At 51.1% G+C, this 27192-nt stretch overlaps 13 protein-coding genes across 13 annotated transcripts; 6 read left to right on the plus strand and 7 right to left on the minus strand.

Moving 5' to 3' along the window:
* Positions 1-170: 170 nt before the first annotated feature.
* Positions 171-2277, minus strand: M437DRAFT_82138 (polyubiquitin-tagged protein recognition complex, Npl4 component; the record flags this gene model as incomplete). The annotated part of the gene is made up of 4 exons (XM_041027692.1): positions 171-291; positions 404-510; positions 559-2023; positions 2072-2277. 4 exons carry the CDS (start codon positions 2275-2277, stop codon positions 171-173), a joined length of 1899 nt encoding a protein of 632 aa, XP_040882186.1.
* Positions 2278-2591: 314 nt separating this feature from the next.
* On the plus strand, positions 2592-3395 carry M437DRAFT_82139 (uncharacterized protein; the record flags this gene model as incomplete). Its single annotated transcript, XM_041027693.1, has 2 exons — positions 2592-3014; positions 3075-3395. The coding sequence occupies 2 exons, from the start codon at positions 2592-2594 to the stop codon at positions 3393-3395; spliced, it is 744 nt and encodes a 247-aa protein (XP_040882187.1).
* Positions 3396-3757: 362 nt separating this feature from the next.
* M437DRAFT_82140 (uncharacterized protein) lies at positions 3758-4988 on the minus strand (the record flags this gene model as incomplete). The annotated part of the gene is made up of 2 exons (XM_041027694.1): positions 3758-4512; positions 4565-4988. The coding sequence occupies 2 exons, from the start codon at positions 4986-4988 to the stop codon at positions 3758-3760; spliced, it is 1179 nt and encodes a 392-aa protein (XP_040882188.1).
* A 251-nt stretch (positions 4989-5239) lies between these two features.
* On the plus strand, positions 5240-6392 carry M437DRAFT_73105 (uncharacterized protein; the record flags this gene model as incomplete). Its single annotated transcript, XM_041025970.1, has 2 exons — positions 5240-5728; positions 5781-6392. The coding sequence occupies 2 exons, from the start codon at positions 5240-5242 to the stop codon at positions 6390-6392; spliced, it is 1101 nt and encodes a 366-aa protein (XP_040882189.1).
* Positions 6393-6839: 447 nt separating this feature from the next.
* Positions 6840-9951, minus strand: M437DRAFT_41908 (uncharacterized protein; the record flags this gene model as incomplete). Its single annotated transcript, XM_041020469.1, has 3 exons — positions 6840-8918; positions 8972-9813; positions 9861-9951. The coding sequence occupies 3 exons, from the start codon at positions 9949-9951 to the stop codon at positions 6840-6842; spliced, it is 3012 nt and encodes a 1003-aa protein (XP_040882190.1).
* A 366-nt stretch (positions 9952-10317) lies between these two features.
* On the plus strand, positions 10318-13590 carry M437DRAFT_63806 (N-acetyltransferas-like protein; the record flags this gene model as incomplete). The annotated part of the gene is made up of 2 exons (XM_041024311.1): positions 10318-10334; positions 10392-13590. 2 exons carry the CDS (start codon positions 10318-10320, stop codon positions 13588-13590), a joined length of 3216 nt encoding a protein of 1071 aa, XP_040882191.1.
* A 349-nt stretch (positions 13591-13939) lies between these two features.
* Positions 13940-14505, plus strand: M437DRAFT_82144 (uncharacterized protein; the record flags this gene model as incomplete). The annotated part of the gene is made up of 3 exons (XM_041027695.1): positions 13940-13956; positions 14016-14362; positions 14414-14505. 3 exons carry the CDS (start codon positions 13940-13942, stop codon positions 14503-14505), a joined length of 456 nt encoding a protein of 151 aa, XP_040882192.1.
* Positions 14506-14600: 95 nt separating this feature from the next.
* M437DRAFT_17190 (peptidase M22, glycoprotease) lies at positions 14601-15887 on the minus strand (the record flags this gene model as incomplete). The annotated part of the gene is made up of 1 exon (XM_041018894.1): positions 14601-15887. A coding segment is annotated over one exon (1287 nt), but the record flags the coding sequence as incomplete, so codon positions are not given.
* Positions 15888-16271: 384 nt separating this feature from the next.
* M437DRAFT_73109 (uncharacterized protein) lies at positions 16272-16626 on the plus strand (the record flags this gene model as incomplete). Its single annotated transcript, XM_041025971.1, has 3 exons — positions 16272-16424; positions 16479-16553; positions 16606-16626. The coding sequence occupies 3 exons, from the start codon at positions 16272-16274 to the stop codon at positions 16624-16626; spliced, it is 249 nt and encodes an 82-aa protein (XP_040882194.1).
* A 1600-nt stretch (positions 16627-18226) lies between these two features.
* M437DRAFT_42373 (FMN-linked oxidoreductase) lies at positions 18227-19612 on the minus strand (the record flags this gene model as incomplete). Its single annotated transcript, XM_041020558.1, has 2 exons — positions 18227-19407; positions 19468-19612. The coding sequence occupies 2 exons, from the start codon at positions 19610-19612 to the stop codon at positions 18227-18229; spliced, it is 1326 nt and encodes a 441-aa protein (XP_040882195.1).
* Positions 19613-19839: 227 nt separating this feature from the next.
* M437DRAFT_42562 (6-phosphogluconate dehydrogenase C-terminal domain-like protein) lies at positions 19840-20869 on the minus strand (the record flags this gene model as incomplete). Its single annotated transcript, XM_041020602.1, has 2 exons — positions 19840-20695; positions 20754-20869. The coding sequence occupies 2 exons, from the start codon at positions 20867-20869 to the stop codon at positions 19840-19842; spliced, it is 972 nt and encodes a 323-aa protein (XP_040882196.1).
* A 289-nt stretch (positions 20870-21158) lies between these two features.
* M437DRAFT_82149 (uncharacterized protein) lies at positions 21159-22104 on the plus strand (the record flags this gene model as incomplete). The annotated part of the gene is made up of 2 exons (XM_041027696.1): positions 21159-21317; positions 21388-22104. The coding sequence occupies 2 exons, from the start codon at positions 21159-21161 to the stop codon at positions 22102-22104; spliced, it is 876 nt and encodes a 291-aa protein (XP_040882197.1).
* Positions 22105-26002: 3898 nt separating this feature from the next.
* M437DRAFT_42388 (uncharacterized protein) lies at positions 26003-27112 on the minus strand (the record flags this gene model as incomplete). Its single annotated transcript, XM_041020563.1, has 4 exons — positions 26003-26562; positions 26611-26861; positions 26912-26940; positions 26990-27112. Coding segments are annotated over 4 exons (963 nt in total), but the record flags the coding sequence as incomplete, so codon positions are not given.
* Between the last annotated feature and the right edge of the window lie 80 nt (positions 27113-27192).

A 27192-nucleotide genomic window follows, 5' to 3' on the forward strand; every position in this document is an offset into this window, starting at 1 on the left:
GCTGCTCTTTACGAGCATGTCATAGCTTAGCAACCATCACCCTCTCTGGATGTTCTGTCCTGCCTCGTCCTCCCTTACGCATATGCTACTTTCAATGCGTGCATCTACTCTGCCTGCCTCCTCTTGCTTGACCATGCTCTCCTTCGGCTTGCTTCTTTCGTTCCGGATCTTCATCTCGAACCGTTGAGGCCGATGTTCTTGACTCTTTTGGCGAGCTGCTCTCCGTCGCTGCCGTAGCCTGACGCCGTGCTGTTGGACCACTCGTTTCGTCTCTTTGGTCGACGGTCACCGCTTAGCTCAACGATAGTCAGCAGGGACTTCCAGCCTATTTACAAACGCACACACCCAAACGTCAGCCAAAATCTTCCTCTTCAAAAAAGCAAATACGTATCCAAAACACTACATGTCAAGGATCGTTTGGAGTGTGGCCCAACCTGGTGTTTGCTGCAACGCTGCACCAAGGCTCGTGTCCTTCTGCGTTGCCGCCTGACAAAGAAGACGGAACTCGTCCTATAACATGTTAGCTTACTCTCGTAGAAGAACTTCATGGCAACATACCTCGCCCAAAACGCCCATAGTATGTATGAAACATAATGCGTGGAAGTCCGAGATCTTCTGAACTCCGTCGGTGGTGTCGAGTCTAGCCGCTTTGCTCAAGAAGCTCTTGAGAGCTCTGTGCTCTTGAGACTGACCAATCATCTCCCTGTTTTCTACAACAAATCCCTCCTCACTGGTAAACACGGGACTTGCTTGCAGAGGGAAACCGTGGGTGAGTGTGACCAGTAGGTAGTCGACTGGGAAAGAAGGCTTTGCGTTTTCTTGCACATTCGCTCCGTACTCGTTGATGCGGCGATAGAAGACCTCGGGAATGTAGCGTGTACGGCCCAGCTGGTTGTCTTCATCCTCATCGCGAACTAGCATTACTGTTGGATCAGCTGATGCTTCAATGATATCAGCTCTCGTCATCTCCACAGCAGAATCGGATGCTTGATAGGCTTGGATAGCGATCTGATCCTCATCGTCACCAGTAATAATGCAAGTAACAAAATTCGACCCGAAAGAACCTGTCTCGCTCCATTTCGAAGGTCGCGGGTACTTGGCTTGATACCTCGAAGCGAACATGATCTCCAGCGATGACATGTAGTAAGAATCTGCATGGCGTTTGCACACGACGGTACCGTCACCCTTGCCAGAATCGATCAAGTCGGTGAAAATGACACCGACCCGCTGCAGACCGCAGAGCGACGCTACTCGGTCGATCTCGTTCTCATTTTCCCATTCGTTCAACGTCACGCCGTCAAGCTCGTCGACCTGGGGAGGCTCATAGATAGCCTCAATAACAGCCTTTGTACCAAGAGGAATCTCCGAGTATGGTTCGTAGCGACCGTACATGAAACCAATTCTCTGAGCCGCCGAATTCCGCCAGAAATCTAGAATTTTGTTGATGATTGCAGGGGAAGAGAACTCGACGTGGTCGACCATACGGTACGGCTGAGGTTGGAGAGTGATGGCGCTAGGTTGACACTTTGTGCAGATGCCAGCAGGGAAGGGCTTGTGGCCAGAAGGGCAACTTGGGTTCACTCGGTAGTAGGGTTCCGTAAGCGGAGGCATCCAAGAACTTCCAGACTCGTATTTGTTCTTTCCTTGGTTCATTTTGCGGAGGTATGCGTGGTACGAGAGGTGCTTGATCTTCTTCTCGGCCAGATAGCCAGCATCGTAGGGCTCGATAGGTTGACAGTGATCGCACATGCCGTTAGGGCCATGTCTGCACATTCTGGTGTCGCGAGGTCTCTTGATCTTGCCATTTTCCTTGTCCAAAGCATCATCAAGTGGCAACTGCTTGACTGTATCCCAAGGATTGTCCACACGTGTCTGGGCGGTCAGGTTAGGGATGGCGACGGTGGCGGTGTCGTGAGCAGTGACTTCCTTTCCATTCAGTCTGTATGCGTTGGATGGAGCAGGTGGCTGGCCGTTAGTGGGAGCTTGGCCTTCGCTGAACTCGATGAAGATTTGAGCACCATTTCTGAAAGCTGTCAGCACTAGTCAGTGTTGAACAAGCAGTAAGACATACGCAAGGCCGAGTTTCTGAACAGTGACGCCTTTGAGACTTTCAAGCGATCTCGATTGGCCACCACGTTGTGGACTGATAGAAACTGATGAAGGAAGGGTTTCGGGAGTAAGTTTCTCGATGACTTGAGGAAGTAGAGAGGCGAGGTCGGTTGAAGGCTCGACGGTCAAGCGAAACTGGCCAATACGACTGGAGAAGCGCAAGATCATGGTGGGTGATGTGCTTGTCAAGGTCGAGTTTGAGAGTGTAAGAGGGGAGAGAAGGCGAGGCGGAGAGGCGGGAAGAAGACAGAGGTTTAGAGAGGTGCTGCTCCTAGTGAAAGTGAGTTGGTCAAGTCGTTCGAGTAAGTGATGGAAGGTGCTTTCGACTGCTATTGTGAATGAGGACGCGGCTGCAGCTTCCTACATGACGTGAGAGTGAGACGGGGCTACGAGTAAAGTCCGAGCCACGTCTCGAAGTCGCAAGTCAAGTCATGGTTTGAACCCTTTTGAATTAATTCACGTCCATCCACAAAATCGCAATCATGGTCGACTGGGTCGGTCTCCTGATTCCCCTGGCATACCTGTCCATCCTCATAGGTTCTCTCGCCACGTTCAGCTCTCTATACCGCCGTCGCAAGGCCCAAAAGGCCGCCAACCTTGCGCCATGGTTCCCTCCCCACCTGCAGCGTAACATCTACTTGTCGCTCCTGCATATCGACCCTCAGGATCCCTCATCAACCCCCGAAGGCTCTGAAAAGTCTTTGAACCAAATCCCTGACAGCATCATCCGTGCTGCCCTATTGCGCCGCGCCGTCGAAGACATCCATCGCATTATCCAAATCCGCAACGCAAAGCCCGCCCTTCAGACACTACTACAAAGAGGAAGCGTAGGCGACGAGCTATGGCAGCGTTTCCAGAGAGCCGAGCAGGAAATTGAGGAAGAGGTCAAGGATGTTGTCTCTGAGGTATCTTTCACCTGTCACTACCTCCTTTTCATGTGTCTGCCCATACTAACCACCATTCAGGCCAATGCCCTCGTCCCGAACTGGGGTCAGATCATCTTCCAATCAGCCAATGAAATCGCCAACAACCAATTGGCCAAGCAACGCATGGAGGACATTCAGTCCAAACTGCCCGAGGAGAAGGCCTGGTGGGACAAGAAGAAGCAAGGAATCCAGTCCCAATTCATGAAGGAGCTCGATGATGAAGCTGCTGGCAGCAGAAAGGGCTCCGTCACCTCGGCTTCGAACAGCAGAAAGGGCTCTGTCGCTTCCGTCGCTGGTCAAAATGAGGATGCCGTCTTGGTCGAGACGCCAGGCAGCGCGAAGAAGAAGAACAAGAAGTAAGCGACGTGTACATCTTTGTGCTGGGTCAGACCAATTTTTCAAGATATCCATTTTTTCCTGTTTGGGAAAGTCCTATTCAATTCATCAAAGGGCTTGTCTACACGATCAGACACCAAAAACAAGTTATGCATGTGCTAGGAGCTAGAATTTTTATAGGGTTCAAGAGGAAGAGCTGAGGAGAGAAAATGATCAAATGCATGCCATGTCTGGTACGACGAAGCGGATATCAATGTATAGCCCGAAAACGATGTAACAACCCGCTCCTATTGAGACTGAACCCGGACGCCCTGCTGTTCCCATACCAAATCCAAAAATCAACAAACACCATGCCATGCTTCTGCTAGAAAAGTCGTATAAAATCATCAATTACCACCCTTGGGTGACTGCTTCCGCTGCTTAATGGTCCTGGGGGTCGCATTCACAACAAGGAAATGGCTAGCCTTTGGATCGTAGAAAGCTTGCACATCCAATGTCAAGATAGACCTGCTGCCCTTAAGCTGAATCAGTCCTTGCACAACGAAGCTGCCTCTTGGTGGTTCCATCTTCTTGGGCATCTTCCCCTGAGCCAAGGTAGCATGGAATATGTGCTGAGCTATCGGCATCTCTATGCTCGAAGGTGGCTGAGGCACCTTGGCTGCCCATGGCAATAGCGATGAGGCACTGCTTTGCGTCTTGTCTGCCTCTGGCGTTCCAGCACCCGTTTGAGTCTTCGCTTGTTCGGCTTGCTGTGCCTGTTGAGCTTGCAGCAATTGGAGTAGTTGTTGGTACTTGGCGTCCTGGCTGCCAGGTGTAGAGTCGACTTCCCAACCCAGCAACTGTTTCAGACGATGATACTGGAAACCAAGAAGAACCTTAGTGCTGTTGTAGAGGCCATTGGCGGCGGCTGTGGGCCATAAAGTACGAAGGATTCGGTGTTGTTGCTGGGCGTCAATGCGCTGAAGGGCGTATGCGATATAGTCAGAGCCAACTTCAATGCCGGCGCGAGCGTATTCCTGAGGTGGACCGTCCGGGAAGATGATGTCGAGCCAGCACTGGCCAACCTTGGTGTCGCGGCCGAGCTGTTTGACGAATGCTGGGTGCTTTTGGGCGGTGTCATAGACTATCTTGACCAGTTCGGCTACACAGAGGTCAGCATATTGCAGACGCAAGGAGCTATAAGGAATGGTTACATTGGATCTTCTTGTGGCGAGCCTTATCTTTCGAGACCTTGACAAACTCTTGCCATTCTGGATCAGAGCCTTTGTAAAACGAACGAGGCAGTTTCTTGGCCCAGGTCAGGGGTATGAAGAGTGAATCTTCAGCGGCGAATTCTGAATCAGATATCTGGATTTCCCCTTCCTCCCCTTCCTCTTGTATCTCAATCTCGAGTTCCGGGAAGAAGTACCAGACATAGCCGACAAGACATGATGTGTAGAGGAAGAAAGTGGCGATGCGAAGAGGTGTAAAGAGTGGTGGCGGTAGGAAGCGGACGGTATGCGATTTGACAGATTCGTTCGGTTGCACGAGACGGCGGAGATGGGCGGTTGTGGTGAGCGGGCGGTAGAGAGTCGAGGGGCGTGCTAATGATCTGAACTTGGGCGCGGCGCGAAACATTTGGACAGAGTGATGAGACAGATGTTGCGAACAGGGACGACTGCCGCTACGGCGCGAGTGAGACTTGGAAATTCAGAGACGGGGCGCTTTGATGAATGACGATGACGGGAGTCTTCAGGCGTTGGTCGTGGAAGGAGCGCGGAGAACGGACAAGAATGCTTGGCAAGGCGCCGACTGACGTTCCATCATAGGAAACCTACTGAGCTCGCGTCCATACCGATAGATAATCGACCTTATCACACCCAGCAAGCATGAGACTGGCTCCGTGTTTCTTGCTGACCGCAGCAGCTGCTGCTGTCGAGGCTTCCTCTGGTCTCCTCTACATCTACAACGACCGAGTGAGCGCGGGCGACAAGCAGCCCACCACCCTCAAGGCCGACGCCGCCCGTCTGGTCATCGCCTCGCGATTGGGGCTTGACCAATACCACTCCCTCCAAGGACAGTCCGAATCCGCTCTGCAAGACATCGATCGCCTTTCTGGACAGTCATCCTTCCTCTCATCCAATGACGCCTCGGTCGCCTTCATCTTATCGGCCAGCGACGACGACCTTCCCTTCTCCTTTAGCCAATCTGCCGACCTAGAGACCATTCAAATCAAAGATTCTCCCGACTTCAAGACTGCAGAGCAGCTGCTCAAGGATCTCGCGCAACAATCTGGCGTTGACAACTTGTACGATGTCCAACACTCCACCGTCTCCTCTGAGGCTGGCCCTGCCTTTAGAATCGCTCAAGACTCACGGGTACTTGCACATCTCATCTACCCATATGCTGTCCTCCCACTAACTGTAATAGGCACTTGGTGATGCCTTTGAGACCCTGGCCAACCAGTACGACACTGTTCTGATCCTCACTGTACCCAAGGCCTCAAACAAGAAGTCATTCGGCTCCTACGATGGTGCCGCCAGCTCGCACCAAAAGCGTTACGTCAAGGAGGCTCCTCTGATCACCGAAGTCACCAAGACCGCTTCTCACCTTAAGGCCACCCTTGCCCCTGAGGCTTCTTCGAACAAGACCTACAACCAGACCGCTCCTCTCAGAGGTATCCTTCCTGGCTGCTTCGCCTCCCTGTCCGCCTGCCAATCCATGACCCGCAACTGCACTGGCCACGGCTCTTGTGTCTTGTCTTACACCGACAAGGACGCCGGCGACTTGGGCGGCAAGTGCTACTCCTGCGCCTGCAAGGCCGAAGTCCGCACAAACTCGGACGGCACCAAGAAGACCACCCGCTGGGGCGGCCCCGCCTGCCAGAAGAAGGACATCGTCATGCCCTTCTGGCTCATCAGCTCCTTCTCGGTCTTCATGGTCTTCGTCGTCAGCTGGGGTATTGGTCTGCTCTACACCATGGGTAGCCAAGAGCTCCCTAGTGTCATTGGTGCTGGTGTTTCCGGCCCTGTTAGAAAGTAGAGGTCTTCTCTGTCTCTTTTGCCTCACATCCCTCATCATCTCATTCAACCCCTGTCGCGCAAAACTCATGTAGATATATACCAATTTGATTGTTTTATCATGTTCAAAATATACTTGTTGGACTTGTTGGTGTCGATCTGTTGGTGGATCTCAAGCTGTATAGATCCAAGTTGATGGGACGACCCTGACCCTCTGATCAACAATTACATGATGCTCGTGAAAGCAAACATTTTGTACCAGTCACTTCTGATCCCAGCATGTATCGCTGTATGTTGTTTGACCAAGGAACTCTCTAGATGTTCGGTGGAGATGGAAGGTCGACACGACTTATTGACCGCAATAACCGTTCGTTTCGCTCAACAGCATTGCTCATCTATGAGCACTTATTTGAGCAAGACACTAACAGATGTCTACGACGTTCAACTTCATAACTTATGTACACTAAAACTATGTATGTTTATCACCATAATACATCTTCCCACCCTTCACCCATTCCTGTCCAATCCTCTCGGCCTCTTCAACACCCAACCCCAATTCATCTCTCTTGTCATCCGTCATCCTACCCCATTCCAACAGAAGCCTAAACATGTAAATCTCCATGTCTTCTTTTCTCAATACCTTGTTCGACCACTCTCGTCCTGCTTCAGCGATATATTCGGCTTGCTTGTCGTGAGCAGGCAGCATGACTTGTTTTCCTTGAACTTTGCTTTCTAGACCCATGAAGTAGACTAGCGTGGCCCAGAATCCGTGACCGCGAAGGTCGAGAGGTACGAAGTGCAGCCATGGTGTCAGTCTATCGTCCCACCACTCGCGGAACAATGCTGCTTTGAAAGGTAGACTGCGGGATTGCAAAAAGGGTATGAAGCGACCTGAGAAGGCGGCGCCGTCGAGGTCGAGCAGATAGCGATAGGACCAATGTGTTTGGAAGTCTGTTGGTGGGACCATGGGTGCAAAGTGATGCTCTTGATCTTCACAGTCAGGGCCACCACAGCGAACGATGTGTTCCACCAGCTTGACGTCCACAGAGACGTGCTTGGTGAGCTCGGAGGCTGGTACGTCGACATAAGCAAGCTTTTTGCGTCTGTTGGCGAAAGGATAAGGGAGAAGAATTGGCTGTGCTGGAAGGGTGGAAGCGATATTGTTAGCCAGGTGCATGAAGCGCTGACGGGCCATGCCCTTCCAAACACCTGTGAAGCATGAGACGCCCTCCGAGGTGCCACCACGCCAGAAAAGCGTTCGTATCTTGTCATCCCAGGAGAGATCAGGATGTTCATCGTTAGGATTGTATTTTGCCTTGTCCATGTAATTCCAAGCAGATGGGTACAAGATGTCGTTGTAGCCATGAACCTTGGATTGTGAAAACACAGGGTACAATTCGTGAGTCGCTTTGAAGGCTGCAGGCGAGAGATAGAAGCCATGCAGATTTGCGATGTCGGGTTGATGGCAGATATCCGCACTCAGTGTCCAATTAGACAGATATGCACCTAGCGAGTGTGGTTCCACGCATGATGTGCACAAGTGACTAGTGTCCCAATGCAGCGAGCTGCGTGCGGCAGAGCCTGGTGGACAACCAGTCACTCCAAACTCGTTGAATGTTTTCTGCCACGACATCTCTATGAATGGAGTGATACCGCTCGATTCTTCTGGTATTGGTTTCCAAGCATCTCCGCGCTGCTCACTAAACGAGTTTCGTGTGCTCTTGTCAAGATCAGTCCTCTGATTGCCAGCCTGCCTTCTTGCTTGTATGTTTTCATATGGCACAGCGACGCGGCACTCGTCATTCACATTGAAACCCAAGTCCATGTCTGGCAGGAATTCGCTGAAGTGACTAATCATGTCGACAATACCATCAAGCATCCATCTGTGAGTAGCCATGGCGTGTGGACTGATCTCAGCTTTGCCTTTCCGTATGCTGATCCCAGAGACATCGTTCCATGGATTGGATGTTGTCTGCCATGTTCTGTCTCGGATCTCGGACGGAACCAATGTCCAGAATGGCAACAGATCTTCATTAATCTTGTCAAATTCGTCAATGATCAGAGAGTTACGTCCGATAGCGTATCTATACCATTCATGAAAATTCGGTGGTGGGTTCCTGCCGTAACGATGCCGATATACGATCACGGCATCTGTAAGGTTCGCACTTGAGTATGCTCGTCCCGTATATGCTTTGTGAAGATCGCTTGCTTCGTGTATAAGTAAATCGATGGGATGGTAGGCGACATTAGTGACATGGCCCAGCCAAATCAGGAAGCGAATGCAGAAAATCAAGATCATCAGTCCAATGAGAGGAATAGGCGTGTCAGAAAAGATTGCGTGTTGCTTGCGACGACGGTCTTCCGAGATGACCTGGGTATGTATAAGCGCGATGAACGCGAGTGTAAGACCGCAGAAGGACAACAAAGTCAATGTGTCGTTGTCAGGCGGAAACGCCGATAAGGTATGCCAGGACCAGCTGATGGTTATCGAGCACGATGCGACAAATATGAGAACAGAAATAGCCGACATAGCACCAGAATAGAAGATCTGAACATCTTAGCACATCTACTGATACACGCAATTGTACAAGTAAGACTCACCGTGATGCAGGTAGACAATGCTGCAATACAACATAACGTGGCTAACTTGATCAGTTTCCAGATGAAGCCACGAGGTATCTCGAGGACCCAAAACCTATCTTCAGGGACAGCGAGGAACCAGATAACGCCCCAGATGCCGATAGCTGAAGCAGAGAGAAGACAAGCCCACCCAGTAATGCTTAGAGATCTGGCGGGAGAGGCCTTGCCAGTATTAGGGTAAGAACGTAGAAGGGCGTCCAGACAGAAAGAAATGCAAAAGTCGAGCACTAAAGCAAGGCGTTGAATCATGATCATTTTATCGTGAGTGGCGGGTGTGCAAATATACGTGGAAGAAGGGCTATCGCTTTGGTGCAGGATACTTGCGCTCAAAACACCAAAGATAGCGGTAATGATGATATAGCGAAAGCGGTTGGTGGCCCACGATTGTCCCAGGAGTTCATAGATGCTGAGATCAGAGTTGTTCTCAGGAACGGAGACTTTGTGCCTTCGATATATACAGAAGTCAACGACGGCAAGACACAAGGGTATAAATTCAGTGTAAGCAGGACCAAGACACTGGACGTCTCTGACCAGGCGTCTTGTGGTCTCGGCGCGAGCGCATATCAAGAGTACCAGGAGCACAAAGAGAAGTCGCATCTTGCGGAGACTGGTCTGAGGAACACGAATGTGGTTGAGGCTAGGGGATACGGGCGATCGCGGAGATAGCGAGCCATCGGAGGCCGTCTCATCGAGTGGTAACTCATCGTAAGAGGTGGTTGAAGATCTGGCAAGGTATCGGGACAAGAACAGCAAAGAAGCGCCAATGGATGCAAGGATTAGGCCGAGAACATGTAGGGTACGACCTGGGAAGTGTAAGTCGTGTGTCCAGATGTTTATGCCGGGGATACACTACCATATGCAAAGACCTGAGCTGAATTGATGGCCAGAAACCAGGAAGCGACTGTCAAGGCGATCAAGGCGTATGATGCTAGCGACTCCATTGCGAACTAGGGCTTTGAATGTTCCTCCTCCTATCGGTGTTTGAAATGTTGTAGTAGGTCAGAGAAGCCAGGCGCGTACATCATGAGGGTCGTCAGATGTAGTATAAGGTTATGCGACAGGATTACAGCAGTCAGATGAGTAATATGGCCATGTCTGGTGGACTACCAGGAACTTGTTTCTACAAGACGATTGTCCTTCGAGTCGCGAGTCGTCACTGCAGGCACGCCCGGGCCAGCTCACCGCCTTCCAAATGTGGAGAAGGCAACCTTGAACTTTTTGGATACTCCAATCTTTTGCTTCCCAGATTTTACCATCCCAGAGCAATCGCCTTGTATTGATTCGGCGACAGAAGTCGCAGCTTCAGCATGGGTAAGAAAGCTATGTACGATTATGCCGCTCTAATTCTCCAGTATTATCCCTCTTTGCTAACGTAGCACAGCGACTCGCGCATTCCGGCCCTCATCCGCAATGCTGCTCAAGAACACAAGCGCGGCTTCTTTGTAGTCGTCGGCGACCGTCAAAAGGATGTCATCGTCAACCTGCACTACATTCTTCAGACCGCCAACCTCAAGGCCAACAAGTCTGTCCTCTGGGCCTACAAGAACAAGCTGCTCGGCTTCACCAGTCACCGCAAGAAGAGAGAACAAAAGATCAAGAAGGAAATCAAGCGCGGCATTCGCGATGTCGACAGCGAGGATCCCTTCGAGCTATTCGTTTCGACCCAGAACATCCGCTATGTCTATTACAAGGAGACGGAGAAGATTCTCGGAAACACCTACGGCATGTGCATTCTGCAGGACTTCGAAGCCATCACTCCTAATCTTCTCGCCCGCACCATTGAAACCGTCGAAGGAGGAGGTCTTGTCGTTATGCTCCTCAAGGGCATGAGCAGTCTGAAGCAGCTCTACACACTCTCTATGGACATCCACTCGCGCTACCGTACAGAGGCACATGGCGATGTCGTCGCTCGCTTCAACGAGCGTTTCATCCTGTCCCTCGGCAGCTGCGACTCGTGTTTGGTTATTGATGATGAGATGAACGTTCTGCCCATCTCTGGAGGAAAGACTATTCAGCAGCTGCCACCTCCCGACCCGGAAGCCCAGGGTCAAACTCCTGCTGCTAGAGAACTTGCAACCATCAAGGAGAGTCTCGCCGACACTCAGCCCGTTGGATCCCTTGTAACTCTGGCTCGCACTGTCGACCAAGCCAAGGCCCTTCTCACATTCGTGGACGCTATCGCCGAGAAGACCTTGCAAAGCACCGTGACCTTGACTGCTGCTCGTGGTCGTGGTAAGTCGGCCGCATTAGGTGTAGCTATTGCCGCAGCCGTTGCCCACGGCTACAGCAACATCTTCATCACCTCGCCCACCCCCGAGAACTTGAAGACTTTGTTCGAGTTCGTCTTCAAGGGATTCGATGCCTTGGGTTACCTCGATCACGTCGATTACACTATTATTCAATCTACTAACCCTGACTTCAACAAGGCCATTGTTAGAGTCAACATTCACCGTCAACACAAGCAGACAATCCAGTACATCCAACCCCAGGATGCCTACACTCTTGGTCAAGCAGAACTCCTTGTTATTGATGAAGCCGCTGCCATTCCTTTGCCTCTCGTCAGAAAACTTATGGGTCCTTACCTGGTCTTCATGGCTTCGACCATCAACGGTTACGAAGGTACTGGTCGCTCCTTGTCTCTCAAGCTGATCCAGCAGCTCCGTGAGCAGTCCCGTGGAGGTTCTAAGACCAGTGACGAGCAGGTTGCTGATCGTTCCACCGGAAAATCCGCCAAGGACGAAAACCAGATCGCTGTTGCTGGTCGCACCCTTCGCGAAATTACCCTCTCGGAACCTATCCGTTATGCCCAGGGAGATTCTGTCGAAAAATGGATGAACCGCCTACTCTGTCTGGATGCTACACTGCCTCGCGCATCAACAACCCGTGGTTGCCCTCATCCTGACCAATGCCAGCTTCTCTCTGTTAACAGAGATACATTGTTCTCTTTCCACCCTGTTTCGGAGAAGTTCCTCCAACAAATGATGGCGCTTTACGTTGCTTCACACTACAAGAATACTCCTAATGATTTGCAGCTCATGTCTGATGCTCCTGCTCACCAGTTGTTTGTTCTCGTACCGCCGGTCGAAGAGGGCAGTAACCGTCTTCCCGAGCCTCTCTGTGTTATTCAATTAGCCCTGGAAGGTCAAATCAGCAGAGAGAGTGTCATCAACAGCTTGAGTCGCGGTCAAAGAGCAGGTGGTGACTTGATTCCCTGGTTGGTCAGTCAGCAGTTCCAGGATGAAGACTTTGCTGGACTTTCTGGAGCACGCGTCGTTCGTATTGCTACCCACCCTGACTACATGAACATGGGCTATGGTAAGAAGGCTCTTGAGCTTCTTACCGATTTCTTCGAAGGAAAATTCACCTCCCTCTCTGAGGACGACGGACAGGCTGAGGCTGGAAGTGAGAGCATGGTGCGTGTAACAGATGCCGAACTTGAGAGCGCAACTTTGTTGCAGGACAACGTCAAGGTTCGTGACATCTCGACGATGCCTCCACTCTTCGCCCGTCTGTCGGAGCGCAGACCCACTCGCCTCGACTACATGGGTGTTTCATATGGCCTCACCTCGCCTCTGCACAAATTCTGGAAGCGCGCAAACTTTGTGCCTGTCTACCTCCGCCAGACTGCCAATGATCTCACTGGAGAACACACCTGTGTCATGCTGAGAACACTCGATAACGCTACTTCCTCGGATCCTGCCTGGCTCGGAGCATACGCCAAGGACTTCCACCGCAGATTCCTCAGTCTTTCATCTTACCAGTTCCGAAAGTTCACTAGTGTCCAGGCTTTGAGCATTGATGAGTCCGCCAATGCTGGTATCAAGCTCGACAGCACTGTGTCCACCAAATCTCTGACCAAGAGCGAGTTGGATGAATTGTTCAGTCCTTTCGATCTGAAGCGTCTGGACAGTTATGCTAACAATATGTTGGATTACCACGTCATTCTGGATCTTCTGCCCAAGATTGCCGAGCTTTTCTTCACTGGCCGCATCAAGGGCGAAGAGGCTGTGAAACTCAGCGGTGTGCAACAAGCCTTGTTGTATGCCATTGGTATGCAACGCAAGACTCTTGAAGATCTCGAGAAGGAACTCGGATTGGGAAGCAGCCAACTGCTTGCCATGTTCGTGAAGGTGATGCGCAAGATGTCAATGCACTTCCGTGGTCTGGTTGAAGGTGCCGTCGCTGAGACCATGCCCAAGGGTATTGGTGGTGGTGATGCTGAGGCTGACAAGATTGACGGCGAGGAGGATTCAAGATTCGCACCTCTCCAACAAACCCTGGAAGATGACCTTGCTGAAGCTGGCGACGAGTACATGGCTGCTGAGAAGGAACGCGCTCGTGCTATGATCGATGCACTTCCTCTGGACAAGTACGCGATCGCTAATGGCGAGGCTGATTGGGACGAAGCTGAGCGCCAAATCCAGAAATCTGGAGGACGTAGCGGCAAGAGCACAACTGTCAGTGTCAAGTCGAAGGGTGCATCAAGCAAGCGCAAGGCAGGTGAAGCTCTTGAAGAGGTGCAGAAGGAGGCTGCCAACTTTGAAGGCAAGAAGAGCAAGAAGGGCAAAAAGTCAAGGTGAAGCATTTAAATGAACTGCATAAAGGATGGAGTTAAGGGTGTACAAATCTATTGGGAAGGGGAATATCCATGCTGTATTTGTCGTATTCTACAAACTTTGGAAGACATTTGAAGTTCTGATTGTGAAGGAAAAGTTGTCCAGAAAGTGACGAGCATGCTTTATTTGCCTGGCCACGGACTTTTGAAAGCACATCTCCGTGGTCAAGCTTTCCACATCACTGACCCGACAACATTGTCAATTCATTCACTCACAAAGCGCAACTTCAAACCCGCATCTCGCATAGTCGTTTAGATCGCCTTCTAATCATCATCGTATCTCAAACACTCTTCACAACGACCACAAGATAACAATGGCGAACGAACCTCGGTATGCTTCACTCCCAGCGCATAAATCGCCTACAACTACAGACCTAACAAGACAACCAGTGGAGCATGGGCACGACCCCGTCCAGGCGCAGCACGCACACCACAACAATCACGATCCTCAAACGCCTCGCCTGCACCAGCGGCACCAGCTGCAAAACCCGTCCCTTCGCCTGCGCCTACTGGAAACGTGTGGGCAGCTAGAGCGGCGGCGCAGAAAGCTGCCCCTGCTAAAGCTGCTGATGCTGGCAAGAAGAAGGAACAGAGTGCTCCTGCTGCAACACCTGGAGTGCAAGAGACGCATGTACCTGTTAACAACTTCAATGATGGCGAGGTTAGACAGTTGTTGAGTCGAGGAGGGGCGAGCTCTGTGTACAAGCTTGATGCACCAAACACTTCAAGTGCAGATTGTGAGTTTGTCTATGATTGCCATTCACACACCATGTTGACATCCGTCATAGCAGGTTGCATGGCGAACGGAAAGAGCTTCAAGGTTCATTTGGACGAGCAAGTCGCAGCCGCTCTCAAGAAGCAGCAAGAAGAGGAGAAATAAACACCACCTGGGTATACTCAGCAGCCGACACATGGGCATACTACGCAGCTAGAAGACACAACGAGCGACGCTACTACACAAACTCATACTTTCAACCATCCTTCCACGCCTAGAATACCGCCGTCGCTAGCACTAGGATCCATGGACCACGTCTTGATCGGTCGTACAGACAATTGCGACCTCCATCCGGCCTCCCACATTTCTATGCCTGCCCATCCAATCATAGCTGCGTTGTCTGTGCACAGCTCGACAGGTGGAAAGAACAATTCAACGTGGTTGAAACCCCTGACGTCCAGGAAAGCACGCATTACATGGCGCAAGAAGCGGTTCGCCGCCACACCACCAGAGACGACCACAGAGTTGACCTTGGCGGCCTCTTCAGGTGGTAGAGAAGATAGGTGCAAGAGAATGCGAGAGGCGAGATGCTCAAAGGCCACACGCATTACTTCCTTGGCCATGTCACGCCGCTCATCGTCGGAAAGATGGCCAGGTTGGCGTAGTTGGCTAGAGATAGTCGAGTTCTGGTGATCATACTCGAATTTTACAAAGCGTTCGATACTGCTTAGTAGACCGGAGAAAGAATAGACCATCTTGCGACTGCTACTTCCGTTCTTGCTTCCAGCCAGGGGTGCACCTAGGCCCCAGCCCCACTTTGTGACTCTGCGCGCGAGCTCTGCGTCTCGCTTTGCAGGTGCTGTATAGTTGTAGTCCGAGGCCCCAGCAGGGAAAGCGTATTGTTCGAGTGCTCGTCCGTAAGGAGGCAGTGCTAAGTGAGCTGGCAGAATCGCGCGCGCGGCTTTGTCCAAGCAGTCGCCTAGCGCGATATCGCCGGTTGTGGCTAGGATCTTATGATCAGTCAATCCAGTGGATTCGATCAACATAGAATGACCTCCAGACACCAAGGCACTCAGAAAGGGAAAGTTAGGTCCAGTGACGGCCTTAGATTCGAGGGCAGATACTAGGCGTGGTGTCAAGGCATGAGCTTGCATGTGATGAACACCTATGACAGGAACATCCCAGGCTACAGCCAATGCTTTGCCAGCGTCTAGTCCAACAGAAAGGTTTGAGCGCATGCCTGGACCTCTTGTCGCTGAGATAAAGTCTGGCTTAGTGCGAGAAGTATTTCCAGTGTGCAAGGAGCGGCGAGGATCAGAGTCCGACTGTGTAGGTGGCAGATGATTCAATGCCTCTTGTAGCAGCGGAGCAAGCGAGGATTGATGCGACTCCAGGGCAACCACAGGATGGATGCCATTGTATGCGGCTGTGTTGGCAGTCACTTTTTTGTGGAAGTGTAGGGTTGCTGAAGCATCTTTGTGTTTTTCAACGATGGCGACGGATGTGTCGTCGCACGAAGTTTCGATGGCCAGAGTCAATAGGGTTCGGTGGTTTGAGGTGAGTCCATAGTGCCTGAGGGGAAGGCGAGTGCGTGTGAGGACACGCAAAGGCGACAGCATCAACGTGCGTGTATGTTGAGATGGCAGTCGAACATGGAGATGAGATTCCAGAAAGTCTATCGGACTCGCGCCTGCCGTTTTGGTGGACCCTGGGTGAAACAAGTCGGTAGTTTTAGCCGCAGATGGCACCCACATGGGCAGGAGCAGCGGGATGACGCGGTCTGGAGTGCCTTCCGTCACGCTTTAATTCCAAGTTTGTCCCACCCACTACGCGGGGATGTTTGAAAACACCGTTTCTCGTCGCTCACCATCTTTGTCACTTTGTGTGGCTTGTTATGCAAATGCGCTTTGCAATATCAGCCAGAAACACCCATGGCTTATGAGCTGCCGCCCAAGGAGAAGCTGCGTGAGATTGCTGCTCGTCAAGATGCGAAGGAGAAGGAGATTAGAGAGGCTCGCGCCAGACATCTGTCGACATGTAACCAACCGCCAGACCAGCAAGAAGCCGCTGCTGGAATCATCCAAGTGTGTGACGACCAACATACGAAGTTACCAAGATCTGTTGCTGAATCCGATCAGCGCAATTACCGCGGCTATCGCGAACGTAGAGAGATGCGTGGCTTAGGTTTATCTGCCTCAACCAGATGGTTTGATGTATGTTGCTCGTTCAGTCCTCGTATCCATATTCAAAACTGACACAGTCTAGGCCGTCCAAGAAGGTACTTGATTCTTCTTCCACCATTCCATTGCTCACCTCTCATGTTCGAGTAGCTCGTTACCGTAACTCCACGCAGCCTATGTCCCGGGATGAGCGTGCCCGGCATGCTTCGACTCACATATCTACTCCTGGAAATTGTGAGGCTCGCGAAAAGTGGAAGCGGGTTGGTCAAATTGCCAAACATGCGGAGAATGACGATACCAGTTCGGATGAGGATGTCGAAACTATGAATCCTCAAGAACGGGACGACTACTTACAGCGCAAAAGAGAGGCCAAGGCTGAACGGGAAAAGATGGCAAGGACCATGGGTATAGAATACTTCCTCGAGATGGTATGTACACATGCCACTTCCCCTGAGCATCACCTTACACGCTTCTAGGTTGACCAGAAACATCGCTACGGATCTTCCCTCCGCAAATACCACAAGGTCTGGCAAGAAAGCGACACTAAGGAGAACTTCTTCTACTGGCTGGATTTTGGGAGCGGTAAAGATGTTGACCTACCAGAACGTCCGAGAAACCGTCTGGACGAAGAGAGAGTACGGTATTTGTCGCGCGAGGAACGCCAAAAGTATCTGGTCCAAATCGACGACGATGGAATGTTATGCTGGGCGAAAAACGGTCAACGCATATCAACATCTCCCGAATGGAAGGATTCCATGGAAGGTATCGTTCCAATCACTGATGATACTACGCCGACATGGCGCAACACAACCGGTCGTCAGGAAGTTTCCGCATCCTCGAGTGGCTCAGAGAGTGACTCGGACATCAGTGTGGGCAGTAGCGAGGATGCATCTCGATACGTTAACCAAGAACTGCATGACGCGAAAGGTCTTAGCAAGCTCAAGCATCTGTCGACCAACACTATCATGAATGACCTTCTACGGTAAGCAGACTTCGTACAAGTCGTCGTCGATATCTTTTGATCCTTTGGTCAGCTAACAACCCTTCTAGAAAGACCACCAAAAAGAACTCCTGGATATTCGTGGCCGACACCTCATTCCGCCTTTATATCGGCATCAAACAGTCAGGAGCATTTCAACATTCTTCATTCCTCAAAGGAGCTCGAATTTTATCAGCAGGATTGATCCGTATCAAACGAGGTCAACTGAGACGACTTAGTCCCTTGTCTGGACATTATGCACCGCCAGCTAGCAACTTCAGAGCCTTTGTGCACAGCCTTAGAGAAGCTGGTGTTGACATGTCTCGCGTAAGCATCTCAAGGGCATACGCTGTGCTCGTTGGTCTTGAAGGCTACCTTGGCGTTAAGCGCAGTCTCAAGCAAGGAGAGCAGAAGATCAAAGATGCTATCAATCCCGAAGAAGCCCGACAGCGCGAAGAAGCTCAGAAGGACAAGAGCAAGAGTGCTCAGAAAGAGCGAGAGATACTCGAGGCACAAGCGAAGAAAGACGAAGAGGCCAAGCGCCAGAGCAGTATCACTGACCGGTTAAAGAGCAAGCTGCACATTGGTAACGACAGTTCCTCATGATGATTTGGGCGGTCTTCTTTCTAGCACTATACCCTTACGCTTTCTTACGATTAATGAAATCAACGCAAGTAATGTCTAGGATGGATAATATCAAAACTCGAATCATTAATTGTAATATCTATCATACTGCGAGGACCTGCTCAGTAGTCACCGATCCTGGTGCTTCAGATCGTGAGACGTCTAATGGCATGCTAGGCTCATTATCGTCTGTCTGACGTTTGGCATCTGGAGGCATGCTGAGCTCGGCATCGTCTGCTTTGCGCTTCAGCGACTGCTCTTCGTCCGCTGCCTTTGCTTCTGCTTTTCTCTCCTTCTTTGCCTGATTACCTCTTTGCTTCCTCTCTGACCTCGTCTCTTTCTTGCCGAAGCTGATCTCGAGCTTTTCGTCCACTTCACGAGCCTGAGTTCTAAATTCTTCGTATCCCATAATGTCGACTAGATCGGTGTAACTCTTGGCTTGGTTCATGAGGCGGTATTCCTTTGCTTTTCCAGGTATCATCTGCCCGAGCAGATACTTTGTGTTGCCCCATCTGTTCTCGACGTCCATGGCGATCTGGACATATTCCTTGACCACCTGATCCCAGGGTGCTATGCCACCATCCTTTTCGGCGCGGAAGCATGAGGGGTTCGTCTCGGCGGCTGTCGCAATCATGGCTCCATCAACGCCATACTCCTCGGCCAATTTGAGTGCCTCATCTCTGCTTGTCACATCGCCGTTCATCAGACACGCGACGCCTGCTTCGTGGCAGATCTCGCCAACCATGCGCAGTTGATCGCGAATGGCGCTTTCGCGTGGTCGCATAGGTGTCGTGCGGCAATGCAGTGTAAGCCCAGTGATTCCAGTAGCAACCAGTCTGCGCACTAATGCCGCAGTTTGGTCAGGTGTTTCCAGCAAGCGAATCTTTACGCTAATGCCAATTTCAAAGGGTCCTCCAACTTCCTTGACCAGTGCCTCGAGGATTGCGACCAGCTTATCCGGTGTCTTGAGTAGCGCAGCACCCATACCTCCAAGAGTGCTGAATGGCTTGGGGCATCCTGCATTGACGTCGATGCCAGCTACATCTCCAGCGATCAGTTTCGCGGCTGCCACAGCTCTTTCCGGGTCAGAAGTGCCGATTTGGTGGATAAGTTGACGACCTTCGCGCGAAGGGTATAGTCTGTATATTATGCTCTCGCGCTGAGAGGGGTTGACGTCTGGGTTCTTGGAGCCGTTGGAGGAGAGGCGAGTGAAGTCGATGGTGTTTGTGACTGCGTTGACGCGACGAGTTGTGCCAATGAGTGCCTTGTCGATGGTCTCAGGACCTGGAATCGATCTAATCAGTACAATGCGCTTTTCACTTGATTCGGACGAGAATGACATACCCCATACGAGATCAGCACCGTACTTCAAGGCCATCAATCGCGAGGGACATTCACCGCTGCGGACCATGGGCGCGAGGACCACCTTGCCGCGGTAATCGACGCCATTCTTGGGGATAGGGACTCTCTTCGCCATGCTGCCTGTCATGAAATGTGCAAATGTTCGTAACATCCCATGACTTGGGTTGTGAAGAAGGCACGGAATCGCTGATGTAAAAAAGTCCCAGTCGGTCGAGACCCTTAACGCCGAGAAAGCTTGTTTTCTGGCTGCTTGGGACTCCGAGGCTCGAGCGCTGCGCGTGGCTGCGTGAACACTGCTTCCTTCATTTTGAATATTCGCCCAAATTTATGTATGTAAAGTCCTATGTGGTCTGTCTAATCCGTCTTTTGCTTTCGTCTCTCGATGCCTTCACTCATCAACAATGCTACATCCTCGGTTGTCTTGCCCCGGTTTCTCCTCTCAGTCTTCTCTTCACCTAGGTCTGTGCCGTGGGCAACCAACTCATACGTCCTAGCGATGCCACTAAAGATCGATTCTTCTTCGAACCCACCATCTTCCCTCAGTGTTGCATCAATTTCCTCCATTTCTCGAACCCAGCGGTAAGCCTTGGGTGGCATTTTAGGCATCGAACCATTAATCAGTTCCAATATCTTCGGACTATGTTGTTGGAGATGCTGCTGCAACTCTGGCAACACACCAAGACGATGCGCTGTTGTAAAAGATTGGATGGCCAACCCGGTGAGTCCTTTAAACAGAGATGCGAAGCTCATCTTCAGTCCTGATGCCGCGCCTATTTCCTCTGAAATGTGTCGGGCCCCAAGTGTATTGGCAAGATGTGCACCATTTGGTTCTGCGTCTGTCAATCGGTACGGTCCAGACATGGGAATACCGGGTCTCTTCCATGCTTCGGGCTTGGACGAGTCTGCTTGGTCGTCTTTGAGGCTTGGTGCACTGCCAATCACGGCTCCATCAATGAAACGAACGTTTTGACCAGCAGCGCCAAAGAGCTCGTTGATGCTCCTGACCAGCTTTGGCGAGACCGCATTCATATCGAGATAATACAAAGGCTTGTCTCTCTTTGTGTTGCTGACTTTTACTACGCGTTCCGCCGTCGCTATTGCATCTCTTGGTGGCACGATAGACATAATGTAGTCTGACGTCGCTGCTAGTTCCTCATCCGAAGAAACTAGGTCTATGGATGCTGATTTGGCTCGGTCGTGTGTATCTTGACTAGAAATATGCGTTAGATACTATTCTTATCTCCTCTGGGAAAATGTGTATAGCATACCTTCGACCAGTGGCATTAGTGACTACGCGATAACCACTTGCTTTCAGCAGCTTGGCGATTCCTAGTCCCATCTCACCAATCGAGATGACGCCTATCGTAGCCATTGGAGCAGTCATCTTGAAATGTATGTTCTTCTAGACGTATTAATTCACAAATACGTGTTATCTGTACTTGCATTCGTGATGTCCGACGGCATCACCAGACACCGACTGTGGGCGGGGTGCTCCTGCCGAACAGACGCAACGTCATGCCCGATATGGGCACATTAGCCGGCAGCGACTTCCATCTTCATTCACATAAGATACATTGGTCAAGTTGTCAATAGTAATTGCTATGTTCCATAAACATCTAGTATCTCGTGTACCTTGCTCCTCTCTTCGCCCTTACCCTCTTCTCATCCGCACTATGGCAACCGTTCGCTCTTCCCTCAGCCATGAAGAACGTACAGCCCAAGAACCACGAGAAGCACGTCTAGAGCCTGTGACAGTATCTCGCATCGATGCCGTCAACAACACTATTCGTTTGATTCGGTTGAGTGCCATGAAGCCCGATCACTCACTAAAGGTACAAATAATCTTCATATCTATTCATCTACCAATGAGATCATTTGCTAATTACATCTACCAAAGTAAAGTTCCTGCCAGGTCAATGGCTAGACGTCTTCATCCCATCTCTGCCCAAAGCGGGTGGCTTCACCATAACTTCCACGCCTTCAGACCAAGGCAAACCTACCTCTCAACGACCAGCCTACTTCGAGCTAGCAATCCAAAAATCCACCAACCCACCTGCTCAATGGCTCTGGAAACCCGAGTCTGAGATCTTGAATGAACAGATTATTGTTCGCACAGGTGGGAGCTTCGTATGGCCGCCGCCGGGTTTAGATGTTACTGGCATTGAACAAGTCGTCTTGGTGGCAGGGGGCGTGGGTATCAATCCTTTGATCTCGATCTTTGCATATCTAATGAGTCTTTCCAATCGACCAAAGAAGGTGAGATTTGTCTACGGAAGCAAGGTTGAGGAAGGACCGATCAAAGAATCACGTATCCTGTTCTTGACAAGATTGATGGATTTAATCAAGAAACAAGGAGATGGCAGTGTTCAGCTAGACCTGTTCCTCACAGGGACATCGCAGAAGGAGATCGATGCTGCGACGGGCCTGCCCCAACATGTCAGGTTGGGAAGGATCGAGAAGGACGATTTGGAAGCTGCGATTGGCGGGGACCGCAGTGTTAGGCAGGCGACGGTGGCTTATGTCTGCGGTCCCCCTGCCATGACAGACCAGTTTGTCGGATATTTGAGCACAAGAGATGGTATGGACAAGCGCAAAGTTTTATGCGAGAAGTGGTGGTAGTTTCACACACGTCTGCTATAGAAGTGCTTATACACTCCGGATGAACGGACTTTTGATACCGATGGCACAATCCTGACATTGATATAGGACTTATGAGTAACCAATACTACTGTATAGACACCCCTCTCGAGAGCCTGAAACAGTTCATCGTGTGAGCCCTTGGAATAACACAATTCCTTGTTGGGAAGCCTAAGTAGATCAACCAAAACTTGAACATTCGCATTGGACAAGACTACTACAAGAGAACTGCCTAGGTACTAAGGTGTTCCTACATCAAATTCGTGGTGCAGCTCCCGGCATTGGCGCCAGGGGATCAGATTGACCCATTCCGTAACTATCGAACACACTTCTCTTCCTCAACAGCATACGACCATGCATACCATTGAGGTAGTTTGTGGCATATGTTCTGCAAGTGAACGACGTACTGACACTCGAAGGGGTGGCGTAGCTCGTTACCACCTGTGTGACAGTAATGTAGTTTCCACCACCGGCCGTGATCGTGACCACCTGGCCGCCTCCTCCAGACACCGATACTGTGGCTCCTGGTGCAGTCGAGACGACGGTACGGTCGGAAATAGATATCGATATGGAAACTGTGGTCGTGGTCACTGTCTGCGTAGTTGCCGGCTGGTATACAACGCTGACCGCTGTGCTGACTCCATACGTCGAGAGTATTGTTTGTCCGTTAGAGACAATGGTTGATACTGCAGTCGAGACAGCATAAACCGTCGAACCAGGGCCCGTACCCGGTCCTGTGCCTGGACCCGTACCAGGGCCCGTACCCGGTCCTGTGCCTGGACCCGTACCAGGGCCCGTACCCGGTCCTGTGCCTGGACCTGTACCTGGACCTGTGCCTGGACCTGTGCCTGGACCTGTGCCTGGACCTGTGCCTGGACCTGTGCCTGGACCTGTACCAGCTCCCGTTCCTGGACCAGTGCCTACTCCATTACCATTTCCAGAGCCACCGCCACCACCAATGACGGTTGTCACGCCCCCGGCTAAAACGGTCGTCACACCGCCAGTGCCAGGGGCAGTTGCAGTGACAGTACCGACAACAGATCCAGCTCCATAGTCGCCATTGCCTCCAGTACCTCCATTGCCAATCGTGCTATTACCTGCGCCGACCGATCTGGAGAGAAGGCGAGCAGAATCAACATCAGGTGAAGTAACGTTCGTAGTGCCCGTCTTCAACTCGCAATTGCCTGCGGTGAGATCTGCATAGAACGAGACACCCAAACATGAGCTGGGAGAGTTGAAGGTCTGGAAGTTGTACATGTCGCAAGCATCAATGCAAGACGCCAGAGAACTCGTATTGGAGGTTGAGAGCGTTTGGTCAGTAATGGCTCGTCCGCAACTAATCTCGTAAACTTGACCCAAGCTGTCAGTGAAGAGAGTACCATCTGAGCCAGGACAGACTGGGGTTGCTGACGATCCACCACTCACTGCAGAACCAGTAACGAGGATTGTCGAGGTGGGAGTTCCCCCAGATCCACCGCTGACAGCAGGGTTCATGCCTCCACCCATAGATGCAAAAGAGCTTTGAGAAGCCATGCTGCTGAAGTTGGAGCCAAACAGTGTGCCGCCCCAACCAAAGCCTTCGGGCGGACACATGCCTGGGGTTGGGCAAGCCGTGACCGTCTCGGTGGTGAATATAGTTGTTGTCCCAACAGAACTAGAGGTCTGGGCAGAGCATACGCCGCCAGTGTTGGCAGCCACATTTGTGCCACCTCCAGTCACTACAGTGGGGGTCAAGAAGCAGGTGAAGCATAAGGAGCCCGAGCCTGTACTCTCACTGCCGGAAGCAAAACTACCACTAGGAGGTATTCCAGTTGTGACAAATGTACTAACAACAGTGACTGTCGCGCTTGCAGGATAAGCTGAAAGGCAATTAGTAAAAGAAGAAGGTTAGGTGACACAAGTACTCACATGTGGTTATGGTGATAGTTGCACTACTGCTAGTGCCGACACTCGAAAGACTGGCTCCTGAAGCCGAAGAAGAGCTTGTCAAGCTCGATGACGATGAGATTCCAGGATCTGTTGCACCCACACGTACAGCAATGACAAAATTTGCACCGGGGACCTGGGCACCGGTGAAGGTAGACTTCATCTGACAGGAAGAAGACAATGTGTCGTAAACTACACCTATGCAGCCTGTCGTAACATCGCAGCTAGGCAAGCAACCCAGGAGAGAATCAGCGCGGTATGCACTCGAGAGGTCACCTCCTTGGACGTTCATATCACAAGCGACGGTGTAGTTGGCCCCATTCGAGTCTGCGTAAGTTTGACCAGCAGCTCCCGGGCACGTCGGACCAGCAGTGGGGATCGATATAGCAGACGACACAACTGATGATACAATTGACGAAGAGGAAGTAATCGAGGCACTTGACGATGAGATAGAGCTGGATGTTGGCAGTGTAGATACCGTTGGTGACGATGTAGCAGCGCTGGTTGATGTGACTGGCACAGGAGGCAAGAGCGTAGCGGCGACATTGCCAGGATCTGGAACAGTACCCGTGATGTTACTAAACAGGGTACACTCGGTCCCTTTGTAGTTGACGCCAACACAGCCAGTAGTATCATCACATAGATCGAGACAATCTGTGTATGATGGCTCAGCCACACGCTTGATGACACGTACTCTGCTGTTCTCATCAATCGTGGTTCCTGTGTATGAGCTTCCACAACCGACGTCGAAATTTGCACCACGAGCATTAGAGCAGGTCGTCGGTGTGTCGGTGTTGCAGATGTTGTCTACAGATGAAGGGCACGGTGGAGCGACATAGTAGACGATTGGAGGACTGGCTGAAGAAGTTGTCAATGGCAAGCTCGATGTGACCGACGAAGAGAGGAACAAGGTCGGAGATGCTGAGGATGACGGGAGGGCAGCATTCGATGTTGTAGCAGGAACACCCAAGCTCATCGAAGATGAGCTACTGCTCGCTGAGACAGAGGTTTTTTCGTACGCAGACAAACTAAGCAAGACACCGGAACTTGTTGCGGAGGAAACTGTAGAAGGAGCAGTTGAGGCACTCGAAGATGAATTTGGACCCTGTGAAAGGAAAGCGACAACGGAGTCGGATGCAGCTGAAGAGGTGCTGCCAAATTGGTTCTTGAAATGGCAAGTACCTGCTGATGTGCCTTCAAAGCTGAAACCAACACAATCCGGCGTGACATCGCAGATAGTAAAGCAAGCCACGAAGCCACCTCCTTGAATAACGGTGTTGTTGTAGGTTTCCACGTCCGTGTCTGTGGAGCAATATACATTGTACGAGACCACATTCTCGTCCACGTACACGGAGTTGTTGACTTCAGGGCAAGTCGATGCCTGTGCAGTTGGTTGAAGCGTGGCAGTCTTCGGAGGGGTAGAGGAGAGAGGAATTGTTGCAGTCACTGCCAATGACGTCGAAGAGGCACTCGAGATAACCAACACTGACACAGCAACGAAAGTATGACCATCGTATTCGAGTTGGCCTTCGCCAGTTTTCAAAGTGCAAGTGCCCGCTCCATTGCCACCAACGTGAGAAACTGCACCACATCCAGCTGTACTGTCACACAGCTCGATGCAAGCTTCGAAGCTGTCAACGGTTTGACCAGCGCCATTCAGGCTTTGACCAGTCAGATCGTATCCGCAGCTGATGGCGTACGTGAAACCATTGTAATCTGTATAATTCTTGCCGTCGTAAGGGAAACAAATGAGTGGACTGGCTAACGCGGTAGCTGTGGACGAGATAGTGGAAGATACAGAAGACAGTGGACCAGTGTATGGTACCGAAAGAGGCAATGACGATGTGGACTGGCCCATTCCGGGATTGATGATACTGCCACTGACACTAATTGGCGAAGACGAAGTCAATGGTGCAGTGCTGGTCGGAACCGTAGATGAGGTCACATTGACAGGCAACTGGTAGACCCTAATCGAGTTGATTTCCCAGTATGCCTGTGTGAAGTTTTGTGGGTTGTTGCCTACAAAATCGACACACGAGTCGTAGCCATTTGCGCCAGCTGTCAATGGACAGTTCGGGAAGTTCGAATAAGCAAATCCAGCCCATGCACCACAGAAATCAGTATTGATGATGATACTGTGGTTAGCAAAATGAGAGTCGATATCGCAGGAACCTTGGAAGTTCGCCATGGGCAGACCAAACTCAGAAACATCAGGAGAGCCATCAGTGACACTCGAAGGAATACCATCACGAGGGAAGAACCAGACACGGACATACGCCGAAGTCCACTCGGTAATGTAAACACCACCTTCATTGTCGCTAAGTCCTTGGCCGTAGTTATTGGGAGTTGCTGTATCATTTGCCATGCTTCCACATCCAGAGTTGCTATTTGCAGCTTCATCACAGTTGGCATTGGTGAAGAGACCGGTCTGTCCAGAACCAGCAATGGTACAATTGGCGCTCGTGTGCATAGACACGGTGTTCTGCTCACTAGTGTGTACACCTTCGATGATGTCTAGACTCGCTTAGTGAATTGGTAGAACAGCAATGCAATGCCACCCACCTATTTCGCCATTGGCTGGCCAATTTGGGCCGAGGAGCCAGAATGCAGGCCAGGTTCCACATCCATATGGCATGTGGGTCAGATCCAAGATGAAGAGTCCGTGAGTGTATGTGTTATCACTGATGAGCCTGACGGATGGTCGTCCTGGCCCGCCATTCGGCCACATATTCGTTGTATCTACACTGATCGTAACGCTGTCCTCGTTCGTAGTTGCATACCCGTTCGTGACAGCAACCGATTCGTTCACGTATCTGGGAATCTTAGTAAAGCTTCTCTAAGAAACAGAATAAACCGGACTCACTGCACATGGCCGTATGTCGGATCGTATGACTGTATGATCTTAGTACCAAAATCTACTATTGTCGTCCCTGCAACGTACGTTGTAGAAGTTGAACTTGCTGAAGAACACGCTAGGTTGGTAGTCATCAACCAATTCGTATGCCCCTGAGCCAGGTATGCCACCGCCAGTGAAGAGGCTTGCACCAGGGATACTCTGAGACATAGCAGGCAAAATCAGAGAAAGAAAGGGCAGAACGCCAATACCGAGTTCTGATGCCATATTCGGCATTTTCGCCATACGTC

The sequence above is a fragment of the Aureobasidium melanogenum genome, assembly GCF_000721775.1.
Source record: "Aureobasidium melanogenum CBS 110374 unplaced genomic scaffold scaffold_4, whole genome shotgun sequence".
NCBI lineage: Eukaryota > Fungi > Ascomycota > Dothideomycetes > Dothideales > Saccotheciaceae > Aureobasidium > Aureobasidium melanogenum.